The 24,963-nt window shown below is 40.9% G+C and overlaps 1 protein-coding gene across 2 annotated transcripts in view; it reads right to left on the reverse strand.

The window, feature by feature from the left end:
- Prkg1 (protein kinase cGMP-dependent 1) overlaps positions 1-24,963 on the reverse strand; it is a 1,233,235-nt gene that overhangs the window by 323,435 nt on the left and 884,837 nt on the right. For both annotated transcript variants that reach the window (XM_063271952.1, NM_001105731.4), the window contains exon 5: positions 14,912-14,975. In XM_063271952.1, the coding sequence (XP_063128022.1) occupies positions 14,912-14,975 (64 nt within the window). The remainder of the gene's footprint in view (positions 1-14,911; positions 14,976-24,963) is intronic.

Below are 24,963 nucleotides of genomic sequence, written 5' to 3' on the forward strand. Positions count from 1 at the left end.
CAGAATACAGCAAATACAGAGGCGAATGCCAGCAGCAAACCACTGAGCTGAGAATAGGTCCCCCGTTGAAGGAATCAGAGAAAGAACTGGAAGAGCTTGAAGGGGCTCGAGACCCCAAAAGTACAACAATGTCAAGCAACCAGAGCTTCCAGGGACTAAGCCACTACCTAAAGACTATATATGGACTGACCCTGGACTCTGACCCCATAGGTAGCAATGAATATCCTAGTAAGAGCACCAGTGGAAGGGGAAGCCCTGGGTCCTGCTAAGACTGAACCCCCAGTGAACTAGACTATGGGGGGAGGGCGGCAATGGGGGGAGGGTTGGGAGGGGAACACCCATAAGGAAGGGGAGGGGGGAGGGGGATTTGCCCGGAAACCGGGAAAGGGAATAACACTTGAAGTGTATATAAGAAATACTCAAGTTAATAAAAAAAAAAAAAAGAGTGAAATACATATTCTTATTTTGTGCCTTGACTGTGCTGAAGTCTTTTGGTGACCATTACAGTTATACTCAGAAAAGGTTGGAAGTTGTTAATATCTATCATTTTAATAAAAGGGGGTGTGTGAATATGCTGAAAAACTGAAAATGAGAACATTCCTTGAGTGCCAGTAGAGCAATATGGTCAAAAGAACACGGTGATCTTGAAAACAAGACTTTCATTGTGGTGATTTTTATTATAAGAACTCTACTATGTTCTCATCACAATATTGAAACATAGCCTTGTGCTTCCCTCACTGGGAGAAGAAAATCTACCTGTGTCTAAGATACCAAGAGCTTTTGGTTCTCCCTAGGGATGCTAAAGTAAACCCTAACTTAGGAGTTGGACAGAACTAGCTAATCTAGGAGGAAGAGTATAGCCAACCCCAGTCCTTGCCTTTGATATGGAAAAATGCAGGTGTCCAACACCAGCTCATTAAATGACTGAGACCTCGCCACAGGAACATAGAACATCTCACACTGTGTGAACAGTCCCTCTGTAGAACAGACACTCTCCATTTACACTGGAGGTAAGAGACAGCAAGACTTGGTGTCTGTTTTTAAATTCTTTATTATTTTCAGAATTTCTACATGCATATAATGTGCTTCAATTAAATCTGTACTTCAATTTCTCCTTTATAATTTTTCTCTCCGGTGGTTTGAAGGAGAATGGCCCCCACAGGCTTGTATATTTGCATGTTTGATCCCTAGTTGGTGGAACTGTTTTGGGAATGATTCAGAGGTGTGGCTGGAAGTCAGTGGAAGTCATGCTTGGACCAATCTCCCCTTCCACCCCCTAACACACACATATATACTCATCTCTTGCCTCTTTCTCTTCTTTCTCCCCCTTACTCCCCTCTTTTCTCTCCTCTCTTCTCCTCTTTTTTCCTATCCTTTCCCCTATCCTCTCTTTGTCCTTCCTCCTCTCTCTTTTGGACAAGATCTAAGCTCTTAGCTACAAGTCTGTCTGACTGCTGCCTTTCTTCCTACAATGATGGTCATGGACTCACCCTCAGAAACTGCAAGCAAGCCCTCAATTAAATGCTTTCTTTTTAAAATTGCCTTGGTCATGACACTAGAAGAGCAACTATGACACTCTCTTATCCATCCACCGTTTTTCCTTCCAAACATTAAGCATCTTGTTTTTAAAGTTACAAAGTCCACTCCATGCTGTATTTGTGGACATGGATGTAAGACCATCTACTAGAGAATGGAACCTCTTCAAGAACATATCCCTGAAGAAAAGTTGCTCTACCAGTAGCCATGAACTACAAATAGTACCTCAGCCAAGAGTTGGATGGGGTTTCATGAGCCCTTCTCCTTCTAGAATTTTGGCTGATTTTATTTTATAGGACATAAGCATGTAGTAATAACCACTGTTGAGTTCATGTATGCCACATTTCCACCATTCTGATATGTCTAACTAATACAGTTCTGTTGCAGATGTCTATTACCACTGACTCTTGTAATCTTTCTGTCTAAATCTTCAATAATGACCCCTGAGTTTGGATGGTAAGGATATCATATAGATGTAACATTTAGAATGGAATGGAATGGAATGGAAAGTCTCTTACTCAATTTGCACCATCTCTTACTCTCTATGCACTTACCCAGTTCTAGTTCTAGTCTCTGTTTTAAAGTGATGGGTATAAAGGTAAGAGCTTAGAGAGGGGAATTTATTTCTGTGCCCATTTAAGAGAATAATAGCATTAGTTTCTCCCCTGTAAATTAGACAGCCATGGATTTTGGCTCCTTTAAGCACCATCTTGTGGAGCTAGTCTAAAAGCCAACCAGAAAGCGGCTGGTTGCTCTCATAACATCCATGCCATTGTTGTACCATCTTGCATCTTGCCAGGCCAGTAATTATTAGCATCTAGTTTTAAAAATGTTTCTAGTCAACTGTTGTGGCTCACAGGGGAAATCCTATTACTGGGAGGATTGTTGTTGGTTTGAGACCAGTCTAAGCTACATAATGAATCCCAGACCAGACAGCGCTACAGAGTAAAATTCTTACCGTAAATGAAATAGTTTCTGAGGAAACCTAAAGACAAAGGAGGAAGAAACAAGGAGGCTAGACGTTGTCTCAGCCTCTGACACCTGAGTAAAGCAAAGAGTATACGTGGTCCAACTCTTAGTCAGAAAAGCATAAACCCTTTTAACAATGATGTATCTATCTCCATTCCTTACATAACATATCATATTTAACTTTCAATAAGGTGTATATTAATTCAAGCATTCTGGATACTTAATCAGAAGAATTGTAAGTTTGAGGCCAGCCCTGAGCCTCATAGCAAGACTTAATTTTAAAGCAAAGACCAAGCAAACAGATAACATTCTCAAAAAAATGACCCATTAACAGGTAGTGTACAGAGTAAACAAATCCATATGGCTAGTGCCTATTGTCACAACCTCCAGGAAGCTGAAGAAAAAGGATTGCCATGAATTCAAAGTCAACTTGAAATACAAAGTGAGACAACACTGACCCCAGTCCAAGAATGAAGAAAGGACCATTCCATTACCAATGACACATAAAAACCAAGAGACCCAGGAAGCTCAGAGAATACCAAGTAAATAGCAAATCCTAACTAGATATAAGACATCAATAGGATTGAAATTAAGAACATAAAGATGGGGGTGTAGTTCAGAAATAGACTGTCTACCTGTTACATGGGAGGCCCTGAGTTCAATGCCTAGACTGAAAAAAAATTCAGATATTATGTAAGTATTTATATGAAACCTACTTTAAATGAAAAGACATGTTGTCATTAAAAGTTAAGATAGTAACCTGGTCTAGTGTTCAGATACTCAGAAGCATGAAGACCACAAGTTCAAGCCATGCTGGACAAGGTATTAAATCACAACACTAAAAGTAAAGGACTGGGCTATAATTTAGCAATGGAGGATTTGTCTATCTTGTGCAATGAAGACCCTGGTTGAATCCTCAGTGTAAAGAATAAAATGAATCCTTAAGGAGAAGGAGGCATGCTAAGATTCATCACAAGAAAACGGAAGTAGCTATATCAATTCCCTTTTGAGCAGACTTTAGAGCAAGGCATACTCTCAGAAATACACAGGGAACGATGTACTCATGTAAGATTGTAGAAGACATAGAGCCCGAAATGAATATGTTTCTAATGTTATAGTATCAAGATGCATGAAACAAAGTAATAGAAACCACTCCCAAGAGAAATAGAAGGATATGTTATTCAAGTGGAACATTTCAGTATTCCGAGGTAGGGAAGAGATCTAACAGGCAGGATTTCTGTAAGGGAGTAGCTGAACTGAACACACTGCCATTTGATTAGTTTCACTCCATGTTTGTGTAATACATCATTCACCGCCAGAATAATATATTCTCCACAAGCCCCTGTGAAGCATCCCTCCATGTAGACCACATCCTATGTCATTAAAAAAAAAACACTTAACCAAATTGAAAGGAATAGGGGTCACACAAAGTATGTGCTCAGGGCAGCACTGAATTAGATTAGGAATCAATAACAGAAATGTAGCTAAAACCACACATTGCCAGGTAACATTTCTCTAACAAAGGCTCAAGGGAAGGGAACAGTTTGTAATAAATGAAACTAAAACCAAACCTATCAAATCCTAAAATGGACTTTGTCTTTCTCTCTAATTCTCTATGCTGCCCTTCATACCTAGACTACCCAGCTATAGTCCTAGTGTGGCTACTTATTTGATGCTCGGCAGTGCTAACACATCAAAGTAAACTAAGCATGTGAAGGCTTTCCTTGAACAGGAAACCAATGAGAAGGCAGAAGAGAGAGATGTGAAGACAAAAGGCAAGCTCAACATTGAGAGCATCACTTTGTGGGGACCTAAAAACTGGGGATTGTGAAAAACCATGAGACACACGAACAATGGATAGTGTCAGGAGAAAGCTCAAATGTCCAATCTGATGAATCAAGCAAGACTCAAGTCCTCAGAGCAAGAGATGATCCTAACAGAGACTTCACATGGTGATAAAAGATAAATCCAGACACTGCATGCTGTTGGATGGTCTGATCCTCCAGGATGTGCACCAGCTGAAGAAGCCTTGAATGTTTGGGCATTGCAGAAAACCAGATTACCTTCTGGTGAAGGCTGCCATGCAGAAAGCAATTCCTCTGTATAAAAACAACCTCCAGAAGGATGCTGCTGTCCAAAGTCAGACCAAGTGCTAGTAGGGAAATTATCTACAGAAAGCAGGGACATTGAAATCGTCTACACTCTGTTCAATTTTTCTATTAAACTGGAGTCTTTAAAAAGAAGTCTCTTAGCAGAGGAAAAGTTGTGTTTTTAAAAAGTTAGAAAACAGTTCTATGAAGTGGGGACTATTGTTACCACGGCACTCCAGAGGAGATCTGAATAAATGAAACTAAAACCAAACCTATCAAATCCTAAAATGGACTTTGTCTTTCTCTCTAATTCTCTATGCTGCCCTTCATACCTAGACTACCCAGCTATAGTCCTAGTGTGGCTATAGTCCTAGTGAGGCTGAGGGAAGGTGAATAACTTATCTAGATCACATGACTGGTGAACCATGACTCTATATGGATGACAGCCAATACTCAGATCCTGGTGTTTGCATTGTACAAAAGAAGTAAACATGGGTGCAGAGTCTATATATACACAGTTATACACAAATCCATATACTCTGGACCAGCATCTCAATCCCATGAATAAGGAACTAAGGAGAATGGAAAAGAAGATGAGAAAAGGTGATTTTTGTTGAAGAAACTGCCTTATGTACAAGAGAATAGCTGTGGAGAGTCTCCACTCTCTTAACCGACTGGTGGCCTACATCTCCCTTCCCCAGGGCTTTTACATTGGAAAGCACTCTTCTGCACGAAGTATTTATGTTCTTTAATACATTATTCTGGATGTTTTCCTGGGATCAAGGGAAGAGAAAGTTGATGGCAGAAGAATAAGACTTATTACTATCTAGTGTTCTTCCTGTTCTTGGTTCCCCATATCTTCTCTGCTTTCTTCTTGTGTTGGGGGCCATGAAGTTGCTACACCAGAGCCTCTGTGAGACGCCATGTATGTGCATCAGATGAACACTTGGGTTTTAGATTGCACTCTCCATTCTCTTCTTGTGCATTTGAATGGGAAGCGAACTTCTGAATGGAAAGCAGAGCTTACATTTCATTCACTGGCTTATGCATAGAGCACGCATCTGTGGGAAATTTATGTGTTCAACAATCTTCAGGGAACTGAAGTCGGGCATAATTCTGTACAAACCTTCTCTCTTCCAAAACTGGATGCATGGTGAGAGATAACCATGGTACTTAAGGTGCTTGTAGAAAACCAGGAGATAGATAACTTCAAAGGAATGCAGGAAGAAGCATATGGCATTATAGCATCAGCTGCAAGAATGAATTGTGTGAGCACAAAGAGAAAAAAAATGTAATAGATTTAGTTGCAATAAGCTATAAGTGATAAATAAAAGGATCAATGTGCTTTTGAGAATCATCTTTGGGAGAGGGAAGAGGAGAGTCTTCGCTAACGACTGTACTGCACGCTAATTTACATAAGATCATAGAGAGAAGAGAGAGCCAGCCAGGCAGTATTGTGCTACACTCTATTTACAGGACAAACCAGGTTACATCTATTAAAGTAATAATCTGAGGGGAAGCAATAAAAACGAATAGTAGCACTCACTTCCCAGAGAGCCAAGAGAAGTTCATCTATATAATCTTGTAGTAACTGGGGGAACATAAGCCACACAGATGCAGTGTCTGTCATACTGAACTATCCCAAAGGCCCTGACTGGTCACAGTTTGCGCCTCATTAACACTGACTGACAGCTGATGAACAGTCATGATTGAAGTTCTGCTTGCCCAGGCTGGAACTTTATCTGTAGGAGCAGTTACGGTCTCTGGCCTAAGCCATTGCATGACTTCTTCTCTACGGGGAGGTGGTAGGCTGCCCTTGGCAGAGACTCAGAAATGCACTGAGGTCCCTGAGGCCTAGGATGGGAAACCTGGGTTATCCCTTCTCACACTGTTTGATAATACTTCAGAGGACTGACAAGCTTTGTATTCTGAGGCTAAACCCAAAAGCCCAACTGGTTTTCTTATCTAACCTTTTATTTGTCAGCATAAGAATGACTGTATTCATTGATCTGCATTTAGCCTCTGTGCATGCACCTTGGAACTAGGCTTTTTGGGGGGTACAATGAGAGCTCGAATTGAACAAACAAACAAATAAAAATCAATCAAACAAAATTAAGTAGATAAAATTCTGTCACTTTGTTTTTAAGCAAGGCAGTTCATCTGCTGTTTATCTTTTGTCTGTTGAAGAGTTGTTCAAAGTTCATGGTAGTCTAGGTAAGCGCTGACTATCAGGAGCCTCCATGAGTGGATCTCACAACAAACTGAACTCAGAGAGACTATCAATTTCCATTTTTACACGAATGCCCACAAATGGCAAAGCACACAAATGACAACAATCACCAGTGCTGAGTGCACTAGGACATTCACATAAGGTGAGCATTTCAAGAAATCTCTACTGTGATTTCTAGGAAACTGATTTATTGCAGTTTGGCTTCTATTCTAGTATGCTAGAATACATGCATATTTTAAGGAACCACAAGTAGCCTGGGGCAAAGCATGCATGCTCTGGTGATAAAATGGCACAAAGTGGCATGCGTAGAAACCTGTGGAAGGCTTCAAGTGGATCCCTATGATAACAAGTGTAAAATTATAACTGGGAAAAACAAATTATCCAAGAAAAAAATTTTTAGTATATCACCCAAGATATACCATAGAGTAGCTCCCAAATGCATTGTTTCTAGTGTCAGATTATGGGGTATTAGCTCCTCATGTGTCTAGTTGGGCCTTCTTAACTTCAATGCCCCCACAGGTAAATTAGAGTCAGAATAAGAACATTAATCTGGGGTAGAACTGAACAGATGCTCTTCAGCTGGCAGAGTGAATGAAAATGATTGGAAATTATTCATGTGGTGTTTTTGTTTTTAAGTCAACTGCTCACAGGAACCCAGAAAAGATACATGAAACTAACAAGAGAAAATGGGGAAGAGCCTCAAAAAATTTCTGGAATAGAACACCAAGGCTTATGCTCTAAGATAAACAATCAACAAATGGGACCGCATAAATTTGCAAAGCTTCTGTAAGGCAAAGGACACTGTCATTAGAACAAAATGGCAACCAACAGATTGGGGAAAGATCTTTACCCATTCTACATCTGATAGAGAGCTAATATTCAATATGTATAAAGAACTCAAGAAATTAGGCTCCAGAGAAGCAAATGACCCTATGAAAAATTGGAATAGAGAGCTAAACAAAGAGTTCTCAACTGAGGAATACAAAATGGCTGAGAAGCACCTAAAGAAATGTTCACCATCCTTAGTCATCAGAGAAATCAAATCAAAACAACCCTGAGATACCACCTCACACCAGTCAGAATGGCTAAGATCAAAAACTCAGGTGACAGTAGATGCTGGTGAGGATGTGAAGAGACAGGAATACTCTTCTATTGTTGGTGGGATTGCAAGCTGGTACAACCATTCTGGAAATCAGTCTGGAGGTTCCTCAGAAAATTGGACATAGCACTACCTGAGGATCCAGCTATACCTCTCTTGGGCATATATCCAAAAGATCCTCCAACATATAACAAAGACACATGCCCCACTATGTTCATAGCAGCCTTATTTATAATAGCCAGAAGCTGGAAAGAACCCAGATGCCCTTCAACAGAGGAATGGATACAGAAAATGTGGTACATCCACACAATGGAGTACTACTCAGCTATCAAAAACCATGACTTCCTAAAATTCTTAGGCAAATGGATGGAACTAGAAAAAATATCATCCTGAGTGAGGTAACCGAGTCACAAAAAAAACACAAATGGTATGCACTCACTGATAACTGGATATTAGCCCAAAAGCTTGGAATACCTAAGAAAAAATTCATAGATCATATGAAGCCCATGAAGAAGGAAGACCAAACTGTGGATGTTTCATTCCTTCTTAGAAGAGAGAACAAAATACTCACGGGAAGATATATAGGGACAAAGAGTGGAGGGACTGAAGAAAGGGACTGGCCCACCTGGGAATCTATCCCATATGCAGCCACCAAACCCAGTCACTATTGGACAGTAGCCAGATATGGGTGTCCCCTGAGAGGTTCTGTCAGAGCCCTAATGATACAGATGAGGATGCTTGCAGCTAACCATTGGCCTGAACAGGGGGACCCCAGTGGAGGAGTTAGAGAAAAGACTGAAGAAGCTGAAAGGGTTTGCAACACCATAGGAAGAACAACAATATCAACCAACTAGACCCCACTAGAGCTCCCAGGGTCTAAACCACCAACACATGGAGGGACCCATGACTCCAGCCACATATGTAGCAGAAGATGGCATATGTCCAAAATCAATGGAAGAAAAAGCCCTTGATCCTGTGAAGGTTTGTTTCCCCAATGTAGGGTAATACCAGGGCGTTGAGGCTGGAGTGGGTGGGTGGGAATGAGAGAATCCTCATAGAAGTAGAGGAGGGGGGATGGGAAAGGGGGAAGGGGGATAACATTTGAAATACAAATACATAAAATATACAAGAAAAATAAAATTATTTTTAAGAAGAGAACCAAAGTAAAGCCTGGAGTCTCTCCCTTCAGTGAGCATCCTTTCCCATTAGGAGTCCCTGAGCCCACCTCTACATGGATGCTGTAACTGCTCACTCTGGGACCAAGCCCACCTCTGCATGGATGCTGTAACTGCTCACTCTGGGACCAAGCCCACCTCTGCATGGATGCTGTAACTGCTCACTCTGGGAGTGTCCATTAGCAGCTGGGGAAGCTTCATCTACCTTGCTTCCTTCTAGTCTCACTAGGCAAGACTTAACTGAGACATACTACTGGTGAATTTTATGTGTCCTGTTCCCAATTCCCCTAAAGTCATTGTCACAAACCTGTACTCACTCAGATTAGCATCACTTGGTGGGAGAAAACCTCACCAGCCATAGGAACACCTTGACCAAGAGTGCTTAATTATACACACATACCTTTTGTCCCCCGGCCCAGTTCTTTTTCTACATAAGCCTAAAGCTCCATGTCAGTACTCCCAAGATAAAGTTAAAACCATCAGATCCCCTTTCTCTGTTCTTCCAATGTGTGCATTATTAAATTTCCTTTCTCCGCATTTCACAATTATTCATCTCTTTAATTGGGATATTGGGCTGTGTGGCTATCCTAGTCCTCTGGGAATCCTGCAGTGAGCCCTTTTGCTCTGAAATTTCAGTCATAAACCCACGACGACATGCTCTTGTTAAATTTTCTGAAGCCCTCTCTCACAACTTTTCTCCCCAGTTAAAACAGTAAACTCGTTTCTATGTTAAGACTATGCATCTACTCTACTCCTCGCTCCAGTGGAACCCCATTAGATAGGCCATTAGACCTTGGCTTAAATCTTACCTTCCCTTAGTAAAGTCAAATTGAATTAAGTTTAACCTAAAACTGCTATTGTACATATTTTAACTTTGATTGCAGGGTTTATCTAAGCAAACTGCATTTGTACCACTATGCTCGACTATGGTTTTTCTGTCAATAGTAACTTCAGTGGGCTTATCAGTGGGCGCTTATCTGTAGCCACTGGAACGTGTGCCATCGGAGAGCAGAGCCTGAATCCCCGAGGCTCAGAGCAACTCCTGACACATAGCAGGTGTTCCATAAATGTCTGCCTCGTAAACAAAGCTGCAAACTTACTTATTGGCCATAATGATACTGCTTCTGAAGTAATTTGGGATTCTTTCCCAAATTTGTGGATATTGGTGGAAAGCTTGATTATTATGCAAGCACATTTGTCTTTGACATTAAGTGATATGGCTGCTGCTCCTGTTCTTCTAGATTTGTTTCACATTATCTGATCCGTTATTCCAGTCTAACTTCTCATTGTTCTTGCTTATTCAACCTGGGCGTTTTGCCTGCACCGGATAGCACGTTTATATTTGGTACACTTACTTCATATCGATGCCCTAAAAACAAATGTGTAGGACTCAACTGCCTGCTCTCTTTTGGACACCATCCGAACATCTGAACATCTTCTAATTGGAAATGTGACTTAGAGACTGGGGAGATGGCTCTGCAGTCAACTGCATTCCTGGAAATCATGGCAGCCAGAGTTCAGATCTCCAGCTCTCCCGTGAAAGGCAGGTGTGGCAATACATACTTATAATCCCAGTGCTGACGGTGTGGAGACAGGAGGATCCTGGGGCTCAGCGTCTGGAAGCTGAATCAATTAGCTAACAGTTCTGTGAGAGACTGTCTCAAAAAGCCACAGCGAACAGTAATAGAAGGCATACGGTGTCCACCTTTGGTCTCCGCCCAACTGTCTGTACACCATGCACCTTTGTGCATACACCTACGAGACGCAGTACATACGATATACACACATAAGATAGAAGAAAGAAAGAAAAGAAAATACAGCCCCAAATACTAAAATACATCGTGAGCCACTGTGACCATGGTTACATAAGACAGCACAAACACTTCCACAGCTGCGAAGAAGAAAGAATGATTAAAGGATTTCACGGGATTTTAGTTTTGTTTTGCTTTATAAAGAGGTTGATTGGAGCTAATGAATTTATGCCTCAGTTTGATTTCTTTGAAACACAGATGCACCCCCACACATGAATATCACACAATATATGAGTGTCTGCATATGTGTTTGTATGTGTTTGTGTGTTTGTATGTGTGTGTGTGAATGCAAGTGCACACACATTCATCAGAGAGTTCTGCCATGTATTTCACAAGGACAAATGAAAGCCGAAAGGCCCACTGGGAAAAGCAGTTTCTATTTACAGAGGTTACAGGCCAGCACATCCACAGAGAAATACACCCAGACTTCTTGTGATGAATTTCTTTTATACTTGAACACAGAAGTCAAATGCAGCCATGCTCTGGTTCACTTTGTGGTCACACATGAAAGAGATCAATAAATCACAGGACAGCTGACTTCAATAGCCTCGAAGGATTTATGAATGGAGCACAGATCTTCCAGTAGAGCTTCAACCAAAGACAGAAACATTCTTAGTCCCTCTCATGTTCAGCCACTCTAACATCCTAACTCCAACAGTTCCTCAACGCCACAAAACTAAAGTCCACTGATCCTACAACTTCTCGCTGGCCTTACCCAATTCAAATTCCAGAATCGAACCTCTTTATCTTTCTTGCATGTGTCCTCAATTACCTGTCCCCTCACTCAATCACTTCATCTTCCCTTGGGAAAATAACAGCCCTGGTTAGGTCCAGTTATCTGTCTCTCTGGGACCTGAATCTATATGAAAGGAAAAGTAGAGACCAAAAGGAAAGAAAAATTGAACCAGGCATGATGGTGCACACCTATAACTCCATCACTTTGGCAATTGAGGCAGGAGGCTAATGGGTTCAAGATCAGCCTGGCCTATAAAGTAAGATCCCTAATAAATTAATTAAACAAATCTTTCTCCATGTATCTTAATTTATATAAGGAATTGCTAGCATCAAATTGGGTCTTCGTGATACTTGGTAATCTCACTGTATTTCTAAACCCCCATTTCCTCCCACCACCGATCTTTATAAGCCATTCGGCTGTCTACCCCTCCTGCACTCTGTTTATGTCCCTGCTTTCTATATCACGAAGAAGACAAAATGTTCAGTCAGGATTTGCATAGCCCCATCCACTGCATCAGCCCACTCACTCCATAGGCACCATTGCCTTGACTCTCCTGGAACGCCTACCATCTTGTGCAAGGTGCTGTTTCCCACTCCACTGTATTTCCTGGGCTCCTGCCAGTGCCATTTTCCCTGACAATCCATCTGCCCAAGTTTCGAGGACTCTTGGCATTTTCCCAGGTTCCACTGGGCTCCATTTACTCTCTTGTCTCTTAGAGCTGAACTCTTAAGATTAAATCAGAGCTTTACTCTGTGTCCTCCCATTCATTCATTCATTCATTCATTCATTCGTTCGTTCATTCACTTTCCTTCTCTCTGCATAAATTCCTTTCCCCACTTCTGTTACAGGCAAGTAACCATACACATGTATCTTATTAGTAAGACTTCACTTATAATTGCTAAGCCAAAAGTATTTTATATGCTTATATTTTAATGTATATGAATGACATTTTTAATCATAATTTTTATTTGTTTAAGGTTTCTCCTCAGCACTATAATTCATTCATTTTCCTCATTCACTATACTCCAGCATGCTCAGTTACATTCATGATATTTTATTAAGTTTTGACTGCTACCAGCTTTCATATTCTGTCTAAGACTTCATCCACATTTGGTCCCTCAGAATAAGCACTTAGATAACCAAGAGCTCCTTGTCAAACACTGCTTTAAGCCATCTCTTCTGCCAAAGACCCCAAGGCCCCTATTCTCCCAAATCCTACCTCCCTACACTCCTTGTCTCTTCACCCCAATGTACCCTTCTCCTAGTCTTCTCCATTCCCATTAATACTAACCCAACCCTGCCTTGTATTCATGCCAATAGTCTCATCGACTATCTGAGCCCCTTTTCTTCCACCATGTGATAGCAAAGTTTTTGAGTTATTTTCTCAAAGCCAATCAGTTTCTACCATTTTTTTCCCTCAATCTTCTTTTATGACGGCCAACAAAGCGACCATCAGTTCCTATATTATTCCCCATAGTCCCATCATAGTATAGGCCAAGTAATTCTATTAATCTGTTTAAAGCCATTCAATGGCTTCTATGTCAGTATAACGGAAAAACTCAACAGCTGCAGTGGACTGGAGGCCTTGCATGACGTACCCGCCCCTGTGTAGCTTGATGTAGCTTTGCAGGTATAAAACACACCTTTCCGGGACTCCCAACTCCAATCTCACGTTAATGATTCCTCACACTGTTTGCTAAATTCTCCAGGTGACTCATGTCAGGGGTGTTTCATAGAGGGTTTTCTCGGCCACTGGCCACTCACTCCTCTCATCCCCTTTATTCAATTGACAATTCTAATGCTATTTACTCATTCCCAAGACTCCATCTTTCTCTCAAACTCTGCTTAAATTCTTTTCTTCAGCATTTGTCTTTATTGAATATAGGGACAAGGGTGATTAAAGCAAGCCTTTTAAAATGTGTGCTTGTGTTCCAAAGCAAAGTCCTCTGCAGGGCCAAGTGCTCTTAACCCCTGAGCCATCACTCTGGTCCCTCAGTTAAGTTTTCTTGCAACTGGTTGATTATGAGGGACTTTCCCTGTCTTTCTAGAATGTAAACTCTATGAGGAATTGACCATGAGAATATTTCACAAGCTTAAGAAGCATATTTATTCCCTAAACTTACACCTTCACCCCTTATGGACCAGTGTTTATAGTAAGAATGCCTTTGCTCTTTTTTGACTTAATGTTTTTATTTAATCAGCTGTCCTTTCTCATCTAAAACTTGTATAACACAGTCATAAGCCTCTAATTATCTTTTTTACAAAAGAAATTATTCAGATAGAAATAAGCATATCAAAACATTATTACATAATTTTTTCTATTTACAGATAGTTTATATACATTGAAACACGCAATCTAAAAGCTCCCACAGGCCAAACACAACCTCTTGCCTTGTCTTGCCTTGTCTTGCCTTGTCTTGGGTGTGATATTTCCCTCCTCCTCTTTTTCTCCCCTCTTTTTATCCTTTTCTTCCTTATGTCTTTTTAGAAACAGTGTCTCGTATACTCCAGTCTAGCCTGGAATTCACTAGGTACCAAGGATGACTTTGAACTACTGATCTCCCTCTTTTGCATCCTGAATGTTGGTGTTACAGGTATTTGCCATTATGCATGGCTCCTCCTGGAGTTACATTCTCCACTGTCAATCAGTAACCAGAAGTACCTGAGTAGAAATCTCTGGGAAGAACTCAGCTGTGTAGGAAGAATATCCAGTCAAGTCTCCTGCCATCACTGAGGGAAAGCAGGCTTTCAATTCAGTGCAAAGGTTCTCAGTGTGAATGGAAGAAGTTTGTTTCCTTTCTGTTCTCCTCTTCCTCAATACTATGGCTTCTATGAGTTAAAGAAAATCATTCTGCATCCAAGCATGAAATTATATGTATAAAATATGCACAGATACTTAAAATATATAGACCCAGTTACTAATTCTTTTTTGTAAAGTTGTTAATATCAGGGTGCCAACAACTACAATTAATTGAACTCAGAATAAAAATGTCAACATATTATTCATAGATGTCAAAGAAATTTTACATTTACCACAGTGAAATGTTTTCTGTCCTTTGTCCCTAGCTCACCTGTGTCTAACTGTGTGTAAGCATTGGGTGTGCTAAGCTGCTTTTAATTTTGAAGTCAAATCTACTGCTCATCCAAGAGCTCGGGTCAAACTGGCATGATCTCTTGGCCATCACAAAGCTGTGGAAGAAAGAAGCCCAGCTTAGCTCGTAGTCTGGCTCGCATCTCAAGACGCACAGAGGATCAAAACAATTACCTCTTCGAGGACATCAGCCAGCTTGCTGAGGATTTCATCAGGAAGGCTCTGGAATGTTGGAACACTGGAAGACAAAGGAAAAAGAGATGTTGAACACCTGCATGGCAGCTTGCTATAACAAATATGGCTGCATGAAAACCGAAACCATTTCATGACTAAGAATCTACAGGTAATGACCCTTTCCCCAACAATCACTAATTAATGGTTTGAGAAATCATCACAGTGTGTTTGATGTCTAACAGGGAGAGAAGTAGATATTCCAATCAGGGTTTCTATTGCTGTCAACAAGGTGATGACCAAGAGCAAGATGGAGAGGGAAGGGTCTATTTGGCCTACATTTCCACATCATTGTTCATCATTAGAGGAAGTCAGGGCAGGAAATCAAGCAAGACAGGAATCTGGAGGCAGAAGCTGATGCAGAGGCCATGGAGAGGTGCTGCTTACTGGCTTGCTTATCTTGGATTGCTCAGCTTGCTTTCTAATAGAACCCAGGACCACCAGCCCAGGGAAGGCACCAGTTCAACAGTGGGTTGAACCTCCCCCATCAATCACTAATTAAGAAAGGGCTCAGTAGGCTTGCCTGCAGCCCAGTCTTATGGAGGCCTTCTCTTTATTTCCCTCTCAAAGGACCCTAACTATGTCAAGTTGACATAAGACTTGTCAGCGCAAGTGACCTCTTGTCATTCTGACACACAAACCTATCACTGTTAAGACTCAGACTTTTCTTTCTTATTCACCCTCAAGATCACATATTAATATAAACATAAACCATTTTATAAACTTCAAAAGCCCAGGAGCCTTACAAATTTAAATACTTTAAAAGTCCAGTCTCTCTTTTAAAATAAAATCTAAAATCTCTTTTAAAGTTGTTAAGCCTCTTAACTGTGAACTCCTATGAAATAAAAAAATAAATACTTTCTTATTTCAAGAGACAAGAACCAGGGTACAGTCACAATCAAATAAAGAGAAAACTGAGCTGCAGCTTGCAAAGAACTTAGTGTTTAACATCTGGGATCTACTCAGGATCTCCTGGGCTCCTATATGGGGTTTCGGTCACTTTTCTGGCTCTGTCTCCTGCAGGACACCCAGGTTGTCTTCTAGGTTCCAGCTGGCTACACTCCACTGCGGCTGCTGTTCTTGGTACTCATCCCACAGTACTGGCGTCTCTAAAGTGCTGGGGTCTCTTGCTGCAATTAGTCTGCACTTTCAGCAATAACCTCTCCTCAGCTCTCTTCAGAGGACTTCACCTCTGCCACACAGTGCCAAGCCTCAGCTGATCTCCGTGACCCCTTCCTGCCTTCAAAACCACCTCCAACTGAGTGAGGCATACACTACCAAATTTAACTGGCAGCATGATGTACAATCTTGGCTGCCTCAGGAACACAGCTTCAGTGTGGTGAGCCCAAGGAGACACAGCTCAAGTCTTTACCTCAATAATGCTGGTCTCTTAATCTGCTTAATCACAGGTGATTCTTCAGCCCCAGCTGACCAGCATCCATTGCCCATGGAAGCAAAGATTTGTCTTTAGCACTTCTGGTCTCTTTTTAACTCCAGTTAGTTCATCAGTTCCAACAGACCAGACACCACAGATGCTTCAAACAAATGGTCTTTGTTTCCTACTGGAACTTCACAAGCCAGGCCTCTGACATACTGTTCTCAAGAAGCTCCTACAGAACATCCCACTGAGCTTTCAATACTCAATGACTATCACAGCCCAAAGTTCCAAAGTCCTTCCACATTCCTTTCAAAAGCAGCATGGTTGGGTCTGTCACAGTAATACCCCATGTTCTGGTACTGATTTCTGTTCTAGTCAGGGTTTCTAGTACTGTGATTAAAACAAAAACAAAACACAATGACTGAAAGAAAGTTAGGTAGGAAAGGGTTTAACTTAACTTACATGTCATATCTTACTTTGTCACTGAAGAAAGTTGGGGCAGGAACATAGACAGGAGTTGATGATGCAGGGGTCATGAAGGGATGTTGCTTACTGGCTTGTTTCCCATGGCATACTCAGCCTGATTTCTTATAGAACCTAGGACCACCAGCCCAGGAGTGACCCCCCCACAATGGGCCTGACCCTCCCCCAATGAATCACTAATTAAGACAGCGTCCCACAGACTCGTGATCTACAATGCATCATCTTTCTCTAAGCATTTTCTTAATCATGGCTTCCTCTGCCCTAATAGCTCTTGCTTGTGTCAAGGTGACATAAAACTAGTCCCAGTATGTTGCATATAAGAGCTTAGTGTTTGGTCACTGCAGGTCAATCCATACTTCTTTATATTCATGTGACTTTGAGGGCCTCAGCCATAATGGGGAGACAACTCCTCCCCACATCAATCTCCTCTCACCAGATTCCACGAAGCTCTCCTCCTTTTCCAAGGTTCTCCTATGTACACAATCTTCTATGTGCTAACTGTACCCGCCCTTCAATACATTCGAATTGAGGAATGATCGTGACCTGAAAATGTTCTTCAACAGCTGCTGTCCTCAGCACCTCACCTACTCACTCAGGTTCTCCTAGCATGATTCTTTTTCTTTTTCCTTAGCTCGAAGTTTTGGTGGCTCTAACCTAGGACATACTAGACAGACATGCTTGCCTCTGAAAGATACCCAGCCCTACTGTGTCCTCATTAGAACTGTAATCAGAGAATCAGAGGTGAAGCTTTGTGGAATCTGGTGGAGAGCAAGTGAGAGAGAGAGAGAGAGAGAGAGAGAGAGAGAGAGAGAGAGAGAGAGAGAGAGAGAGGTGTTCCCCATCATGGCTGAGGCCCTCAAAGTCACATGAATAAATAGAAATGGGGATTGACCTCCAAACAATCGTTCTTGAGGGCATGTCTTTACTGCGAAGATGAAAACACATTAAACACAAGAACTGAATATGGGTTGAGTGGGTTTCATAATTCATAAGCTCGGGATCATTGGTTGAGTCAAGACATGAAGGCACTGACTGTGAATACTTCATAAGACAGTGGTTTAAAAAAATAAACAATTTCGAGATATTCTTACTTCCGTGAATGAGAACTACTGCAAAGAAGTTGTGACTACAAAACCTGTTTAACTGATTGACTTCAATGGTATGGAAAGGTCAGAACATTACAAGTGCAGAGCAAAATTATCCCAGGGCATCTTTAGCACTCCTAATCACTGTTCTCTGTATTTGATCCGACTTTTGATTAAATACTGCAGAATGTAAGAACCGAACCCTAGTTTCCACCACCTGAAAGGCTAAAAATGCTCTCAACTAGCATCTAAGGTCTATAGACATTTCCCTGCTTTGTTAGAGCTTCCTTGCCATCAACAAAAGTAAGAAAGTTGTGACCTCACTAGAACATGATATTGGGGAACCCCAAAGCTGTGATCGTGGGACATGGCCAGTCATATTAGGCCCCCTTTTGTTCCTTTGAGGACAGAGCTGTTTCTCTCATTGATACTTTAGGTCAATGGGCTGGAGGACAGGAAAAGGAGAGATGGACTGCAAGGGGTAGTCACAGTGGTACACCCCAAAATGAGGAAGATCATTTATGCTTTGGAATGGTTGCTAAAGCTTTATATCTCCTTAGGACCAAATTCCAGCATCATTGGTCCCGTATTTATATGTAAATTTGACAGACTATTAGTCCAACCAAAACAGCTTAGGGAGCACCATTTCTTGCCCTCCCAACCCTTCCCATCCGAACTCTGATGTATCCTTCCCTCATAGCCCAATCAGTGCAAATTCTTCTACAGAACTGACCAAAAATTCTCTAAACTCTAAGCCTGCTCAAGGACATTTTGAACTGCTGCCTTGCCTCCTCAGGATCATTGCAGGAAACAATCCTCCCCACCCAGCCCTTTGTATTTCTGGCTAGCACCCCTGTGCTTCCACAAACACTTTTTTATTTTAGAAACAGCCTCGATTTGGCTGCTTTGAGAAAATGTATTCAGATTAGATCGGCTAAAACTAAAACTGATGTGCAAAGGTCACTTCCCTTCACCTCACCCAGGTCTCGTTTCTTCCCAAGAAACAGCAAGTGAAATTAGTGAATGATGTCAAAGGTAGAAACTGAAAAAAGGCTTCATTTTTTTTAATTTAATTTATTCACTTTGTGTGAGGCAGAGTCTCACACTGGATCCCAGGCTGGCCTTGAACTCGTGACAGTCCACCTGCCTCAGCTTCCCAACCATCATAGATCATGACACCCAGGCCAAACCTCATTTATATGTAAACTAATAAAGAATAAGCACTCAGTAAGTAAGGTATATTTCCTGAAAGTCTAATGGAAATGCCAACTGGCGTGTAGGACTAAAATCCCATTTACTCGGGCTTGTGAGCTTGAATAGAGAGACTACAATTGAGTGAGTGTACGTTGCATGTCTAATAGCTGATTTAGAACACAATTTCAGATATATGAGCGTGAGACAATGGAAGGAGCCTTAGCATGCAGCTTTAAACCAAGCATGAACAACCGACTGGCCTACTGTTAATTTATTACTCTAGTTCCCATTACTCAGGGAAAAGCCTACTGATAAATTCCCAGGGTTTCTTCAGTGGTGTATCAATTCACCCAGGACCACCTCGTTCCTGCATGGTCTGAGCCAAGTGGGTTTTCATTTCCAGAAGGCAGCCAGCTTCAACAGCTGGACAGACAGAAGACTATCACGCTGTGATCTGTGGGTTGAGACCCCTCTGGGGGGTCACTTACAGGATATTTACATTATGATTCACAACAGTAGCAAAATTACAGTTATGAAGTGGAAACAAAATAATTGTATGGTTGGGGGTCACCGCAGCATGAGGAGCTAGCTGTATAGAAGGTTGGCAGTGTTAGGAAGGCTGAGATGCACTGTGCTAGAGGAAGCTAGGTCCCTGAGTTCTGTGGAAAACTCTGCCCCTTTCTTTGTTCTTTTGATGAACTCTATTTCAACTCCTGAGATGTTAGATTAATTGGTGTTCAACCACATTGAATACTCGTGGAAAATACACACTACAACTGAATTTTATGATTGGATGCTATCTTAAAAATTCCCCTTACTTCTACAGGACAGCTTCTACTTAAATACAGGCTCTATGTAAAGCATGCTACATTTTCAATGCCATGAGGAAAAAAAAAAACCAAAATTTTCTTGACCGTGCAGCGCATTAAGTGAAATCAAAAATGTTTGAAGTTAGAAGGATATTTTAAATTGATAATGGTTTATAATTGTAAATATTTCAAAACACTTGGCTGTGGCTGGGGATTTGGCTCAGTGGTTGAGTACTTATGTAACAAGCATAAGACCCCAGTTCTAGCCCCAGCACAGAACAATCACACAAACAAATCGGGCAGCATTTATTAAAACAGATAAAGAATCCTTTAAGAAGAGTGCTAACTGACGATGGTCCAGCAGGTATAAGCACTTGCTGTGTAAGCATGAGGTCCTGAGCTCAGATCCCAGCACAAAAATCTGTAAATCCCAGCATCATCTACATGCATAATCCCAGCACCACTGTCACAGGGAGAGAAAGAGTAACTGCTGTGCCTCGCTGGCGGATGGTTTAATAGGGCATGAATTCAGGTTCAGTGAGAGACCCTGCTTCAAGGGAATGAGATGGAGAGTGACAGAAAAGGGCATCCAAATCCTTCCTCTGGCCCCCCAAGAGCAAACTTGTACACACACACACACACACACACACACACACACACACACACACACCATGTTCAAACATGAAAAAAATAAGAAATAGCCAGTAACATCTACCTCACTTCTGGACTTAAATGAGAAATCATGGGCTGGAGAAATGACTTAGTGGTTAAGAGCACTGACTGCTCTTTCAGAGGTCCTGAGTTCAATTCCCAGCAACCACATGGTGGCTCACAACCATCTGTTATGGGATCTGGCGCCCTCTTCTGAAGATAATGACAGTGTACTTATATACAATAAATAAATAAACCTTAAAAAAAAGAAAAGAAAAATCAACAGAAAAAAGTCAGTGATTTCATGCTTATTAGATGCTTCATGCTGAAGAAGCTCTGTTCATTAAAATCACATGATCTATTGTTCTTTAAACACTAGATAAGTTCTATCATATAACTAACCTGCTTTCTGAGAATTATCTGTCTGCCAGTAGTTTGAACTCCACAAACAAAACAACCAAGGAATAGTCAGTTTAAAATTGTACCCAGAAAAGATTTGAGCTGAATTTTCTCAAATGCATCAAAAGACATCAATTGAGAATCCAATAATTTTCGTGAATGGTAATTCAAGATAGGGCTCTCTGGTTTGAAAAGCTGAAGGCAACCCATTAAGAGAACAAACTTGCACAGAGAATGTTAAACACTAGAGAGGAATATTTTATGGTCAAAATAATGTGTTACACCAATTTGTATGTTAATTACAAGTAGTTTCTACACATGGGTCAAATGTCCTGATTCCTAAGAATCTGCACTGGGCTTGAAGTAAGAGAGCCACATTTTGCGGTAAGATAATAGAGGTGATTAAGTGTGGTGCTTTTCCATTTGTTTTTTTACTGAATGAAGCAGAGGCTTGGAATCTGTAATGACAGATGATAGAAGATGAGATTTGAATGGTTTTTATTTGCCAGGCATTACTGGGCTAAGGGTTTTATAGATAACATGAATTTCATTTTTACAACACCCTTATCACTAGCCCATTCTAGCCATGAATTTTGCAGATAAGTGTGACCAACCTTGAGAGGTTGTCTAAGGTCATATCAAACTACATCAGAAGGAAAAAACCCCCTCCCATTTAGATGGATGGGAGCTCATCAATACCTCACTGAAATATGTAATTTACAGGGAGGATACTAGAAAATGCTTTTTAGAATAGTGCTTTGCCAGCAGGTGGTGACGGTACATGCCAGTCATCCAACATTCAGAGGCTAAGGCAAGATAACCATGAGTTTGAAAGCAGCATGATCTACACAGAAAGTGACAGCCCAGGTTAGCCAGACCTCCAGTGAGATCTTGCCTCAAAAAACCAAAGATAACAACAGAAAAATCCTAGCATATTAGTCCTTTAGATGAAGATTTACAAATAATCACTTGGTTTAATGTCACTTGAGTGACAGTTATTTTCCAATTTTTTTTCTTAAGAAAATATCAAATATATAAAGGAAAAAGAATAGTTTAAGGATTGCCTGCATTTTCAATACTTGAATCACTTTTTAACATTACACAGGTCTTACATTATTACTTCCCCTTTCTCTGGATATGTCTACTAAGCTACAAGGAGATGTAACTGAACAAATATTTAAGATTATTTTTCATATTTCCAAAATCTCTTCAGCAGATAACTCATAAAAGTGAAGGCAGGAGGGTTCTGAGTTTGAGGTTAACCTGGGCTGTACAAAAAATTTTAGTTTAAGTTTTGTAGCAAGACAGTTTCAAACCCCTACTGGGGGGCCATAGGGGTCTTCCTGAATAACCTTGGTATCATTACCATATAGAATAAAATAAACTCAATAATATCATGAATAATATATAATGGTCAAGAATATCTTTTTTTAAATTGGGATATTTTAAGATTTTTTTTTTATCTTATGTGTATGGGTATTTTGCCTGTATGCATATCTGTGCATCAAATGCATGCAGTTCCTTAAAGGCTAGAAGAGGGTATCAAACCCTCTGTGACTGGAGTTGCAATGATTGTGACCTGCCATGTAGGTACTAACACTTGAACTTGGGTCCTCTGAGAAAACAGCCAGTGCTTCTAACCCCAGAGAAATCTCTCCAGTCTCTATTAATTAGTTATATTTTTATTTTACTTTTTCAGGGGCAGGAGAGACAACTCAGAAGTTAAGAAGTTATACTAGAATTGGGTTTCCAGCGCCCACATCAGTTGGCTCACAACACCTGTAACTCCAGCTCCAGGGGATCAAATGCCCTCTCTGGGCCTCTGTGGATATTACACTCATTCTTGCACAGATTGGCACAGAGACACACGTATATACACATAACTAAAATATAATAAACCTTAAAATGATTTTTAAAATTTATCTTCAAAGAAGACATAGTTGATATCAGGACGTTGCTTTTGGCTACAGTGTCCCTTCATTCTCCTATTGTTTGCCAAACTTTCCACTGTTCATTTTATGGCATTGGCCATTTGAAGACTGTGGGAAAGCTATAATAATAGATATGTCCAATAAACCTAAGGAGTCTTTGGGATTTTATTTCTGACAATTTACAGAATAGAAGTTAATATTATTTAAGAGGCTAAGAACAAACATATCACAACCATACAGGAACACACACAGGATACTAATTATAGATACTATCAAATAACAATAATACAGAGAGATCATTCCTAAGGTGTGGCCCAAGCATTCCTTCAAACTTTCATGGTAGCCTTCAAAGACAAACCTACTTTCATAATGAGTTTAAGTCACTATTTGCTTTTTTAATTCTTATTCCTACATACTCAGTGAAATTGTCTAAGGATTATGTGACATATGACGTTACCATCAGTTATCATCTTAATGGCTAATAGTATTGCCTTGCATATTCTTGTGCATGCATGCACATCCCTGCATGCCTGGGGACAGAGGGTGGGTGAGGCAGTGTTTTAGGGGCCTGGTAGATTCCAGCAAAGAAATCAGAGTGCCTGAATTTTCCTGTGCAGTGAAAATAGAATGGCAATAGATGAGAAACCATGGGTAAGAAGGCTACGGGTAGTAGCAGCTAAGTAGAAACTCAAGTATCTTGCAAATCACTGTAAAGACATAACGAGTGAAATGTAGGGGTCACTGAAGCATTTTGACTCATGGTAACACAGGACTTACATACTGAAGAAACTCTCCTAGAGAGACTATGCTCTGAAGGAAACTGGGAGACCAGAGAGCCATTGTGGCATGGCAGACGATGGAGGTTGGGACAGGGTAGAAGTCAGTGGTGGTTAGAAGTCACGGGACTCTGTGCTGAGTTTTGAAAGCAGAAGCTATGTGGCTGTGGGCTGTGTGACAGGAATGGGAGGAAAGGTGGCTCCTTGAGATTCAAAGGAGGAACCATTAGAAAAAAAGAACTGAATATGGGTTGAGTGGAAGGAGCTGAAGGGGTTTGCAACCCCATAGGAAGAACAAAAATATCAACCAACCAGAGTAAACTCCAAGCTCCGAGAGTAAACCTCCAACCAAAGAGTACACATGGAGGGACCGATGGCTCCAGCTGCTTATGTAGCAGAGGATGGCCTTATCTGGCATCAATGGGAGGGGAAGCCCTTGGTCCTGTGGAGACTCAATGCCCCAAAGTGGGGGAATGCTGGGGCGGTGAGGTGGGAGTGGGTTGGTATGTTGGGGAGCACCTTCACAGAAGCAAGGGAGAGAGGGAATGGGCTAGGAAGTTTGTGGAGGGGAAACCAGGAAGAAGAATAACATATGAAATGTAAGCAGATAAAATAACCAAATAAAAGAAAGAAAGAAGGAAAGAAAAGAAATCTGAATGAATATAAAAAGGGAAAAAGCTAAGATTTCTTTTCATTGACAATATTTTATAAACAAGTTTTAAACTCTACTTAGTACTAAATAGTTTTCGTTTAATGAAAGGTGCGCGCGTGCACACACAGACACACACACAGACACAGACACACACACACACACACACACACACACACACACGTTTTTGTTTATTATCGTTGGGGATGGACACCGAGTAGGAGAATCTCTACCACTCCTGCTCTTCTCTATAGGACAAGCTAGTCTGGAACTCACAATACTCTCTCCTCATCAAGAGCTGGGATTACAGCCATTCACCACCAGGACTGGTCATCATTTGTAAATATAAAATGTTGACAATTGCAGAATATCCCTGTAATCTAAGCCCTGGGGAAGTAGAGGCAGGAAGATCAGTAACTCAAGGCCAGCCTGGACTATCTGAGAGCCTCTCTAAAAAAATAAAATATACCTACCTATTTACCTACATGCCTACCAAACAATATTAGATTAGGTCCCACAGTTATAAGAAAAAGTCTTTCCTGAAAAGTTTGAAAACAGCTTAAGAATGCCTTCATTACAGAAAAAACTTACAAAATTATATTAATATATTAATGGTTATATTAAAGTCCTTTGACTCTGT

Source organism: Rattus norvegicus, chromosome 1, assembly GCF_036323735.1.
Source record: "Rattus norvegicus strain BN/NHsdMcwi chromosome 1, GRCr8, whole genome shotgun sequence".
In the NCBI taxonomy this organism is placed as follows: Eukaryota; Metazoa; Chordata; class Mammalia; order Rodentia; family Muridae; genus Rattus; species Rattus norvegicus.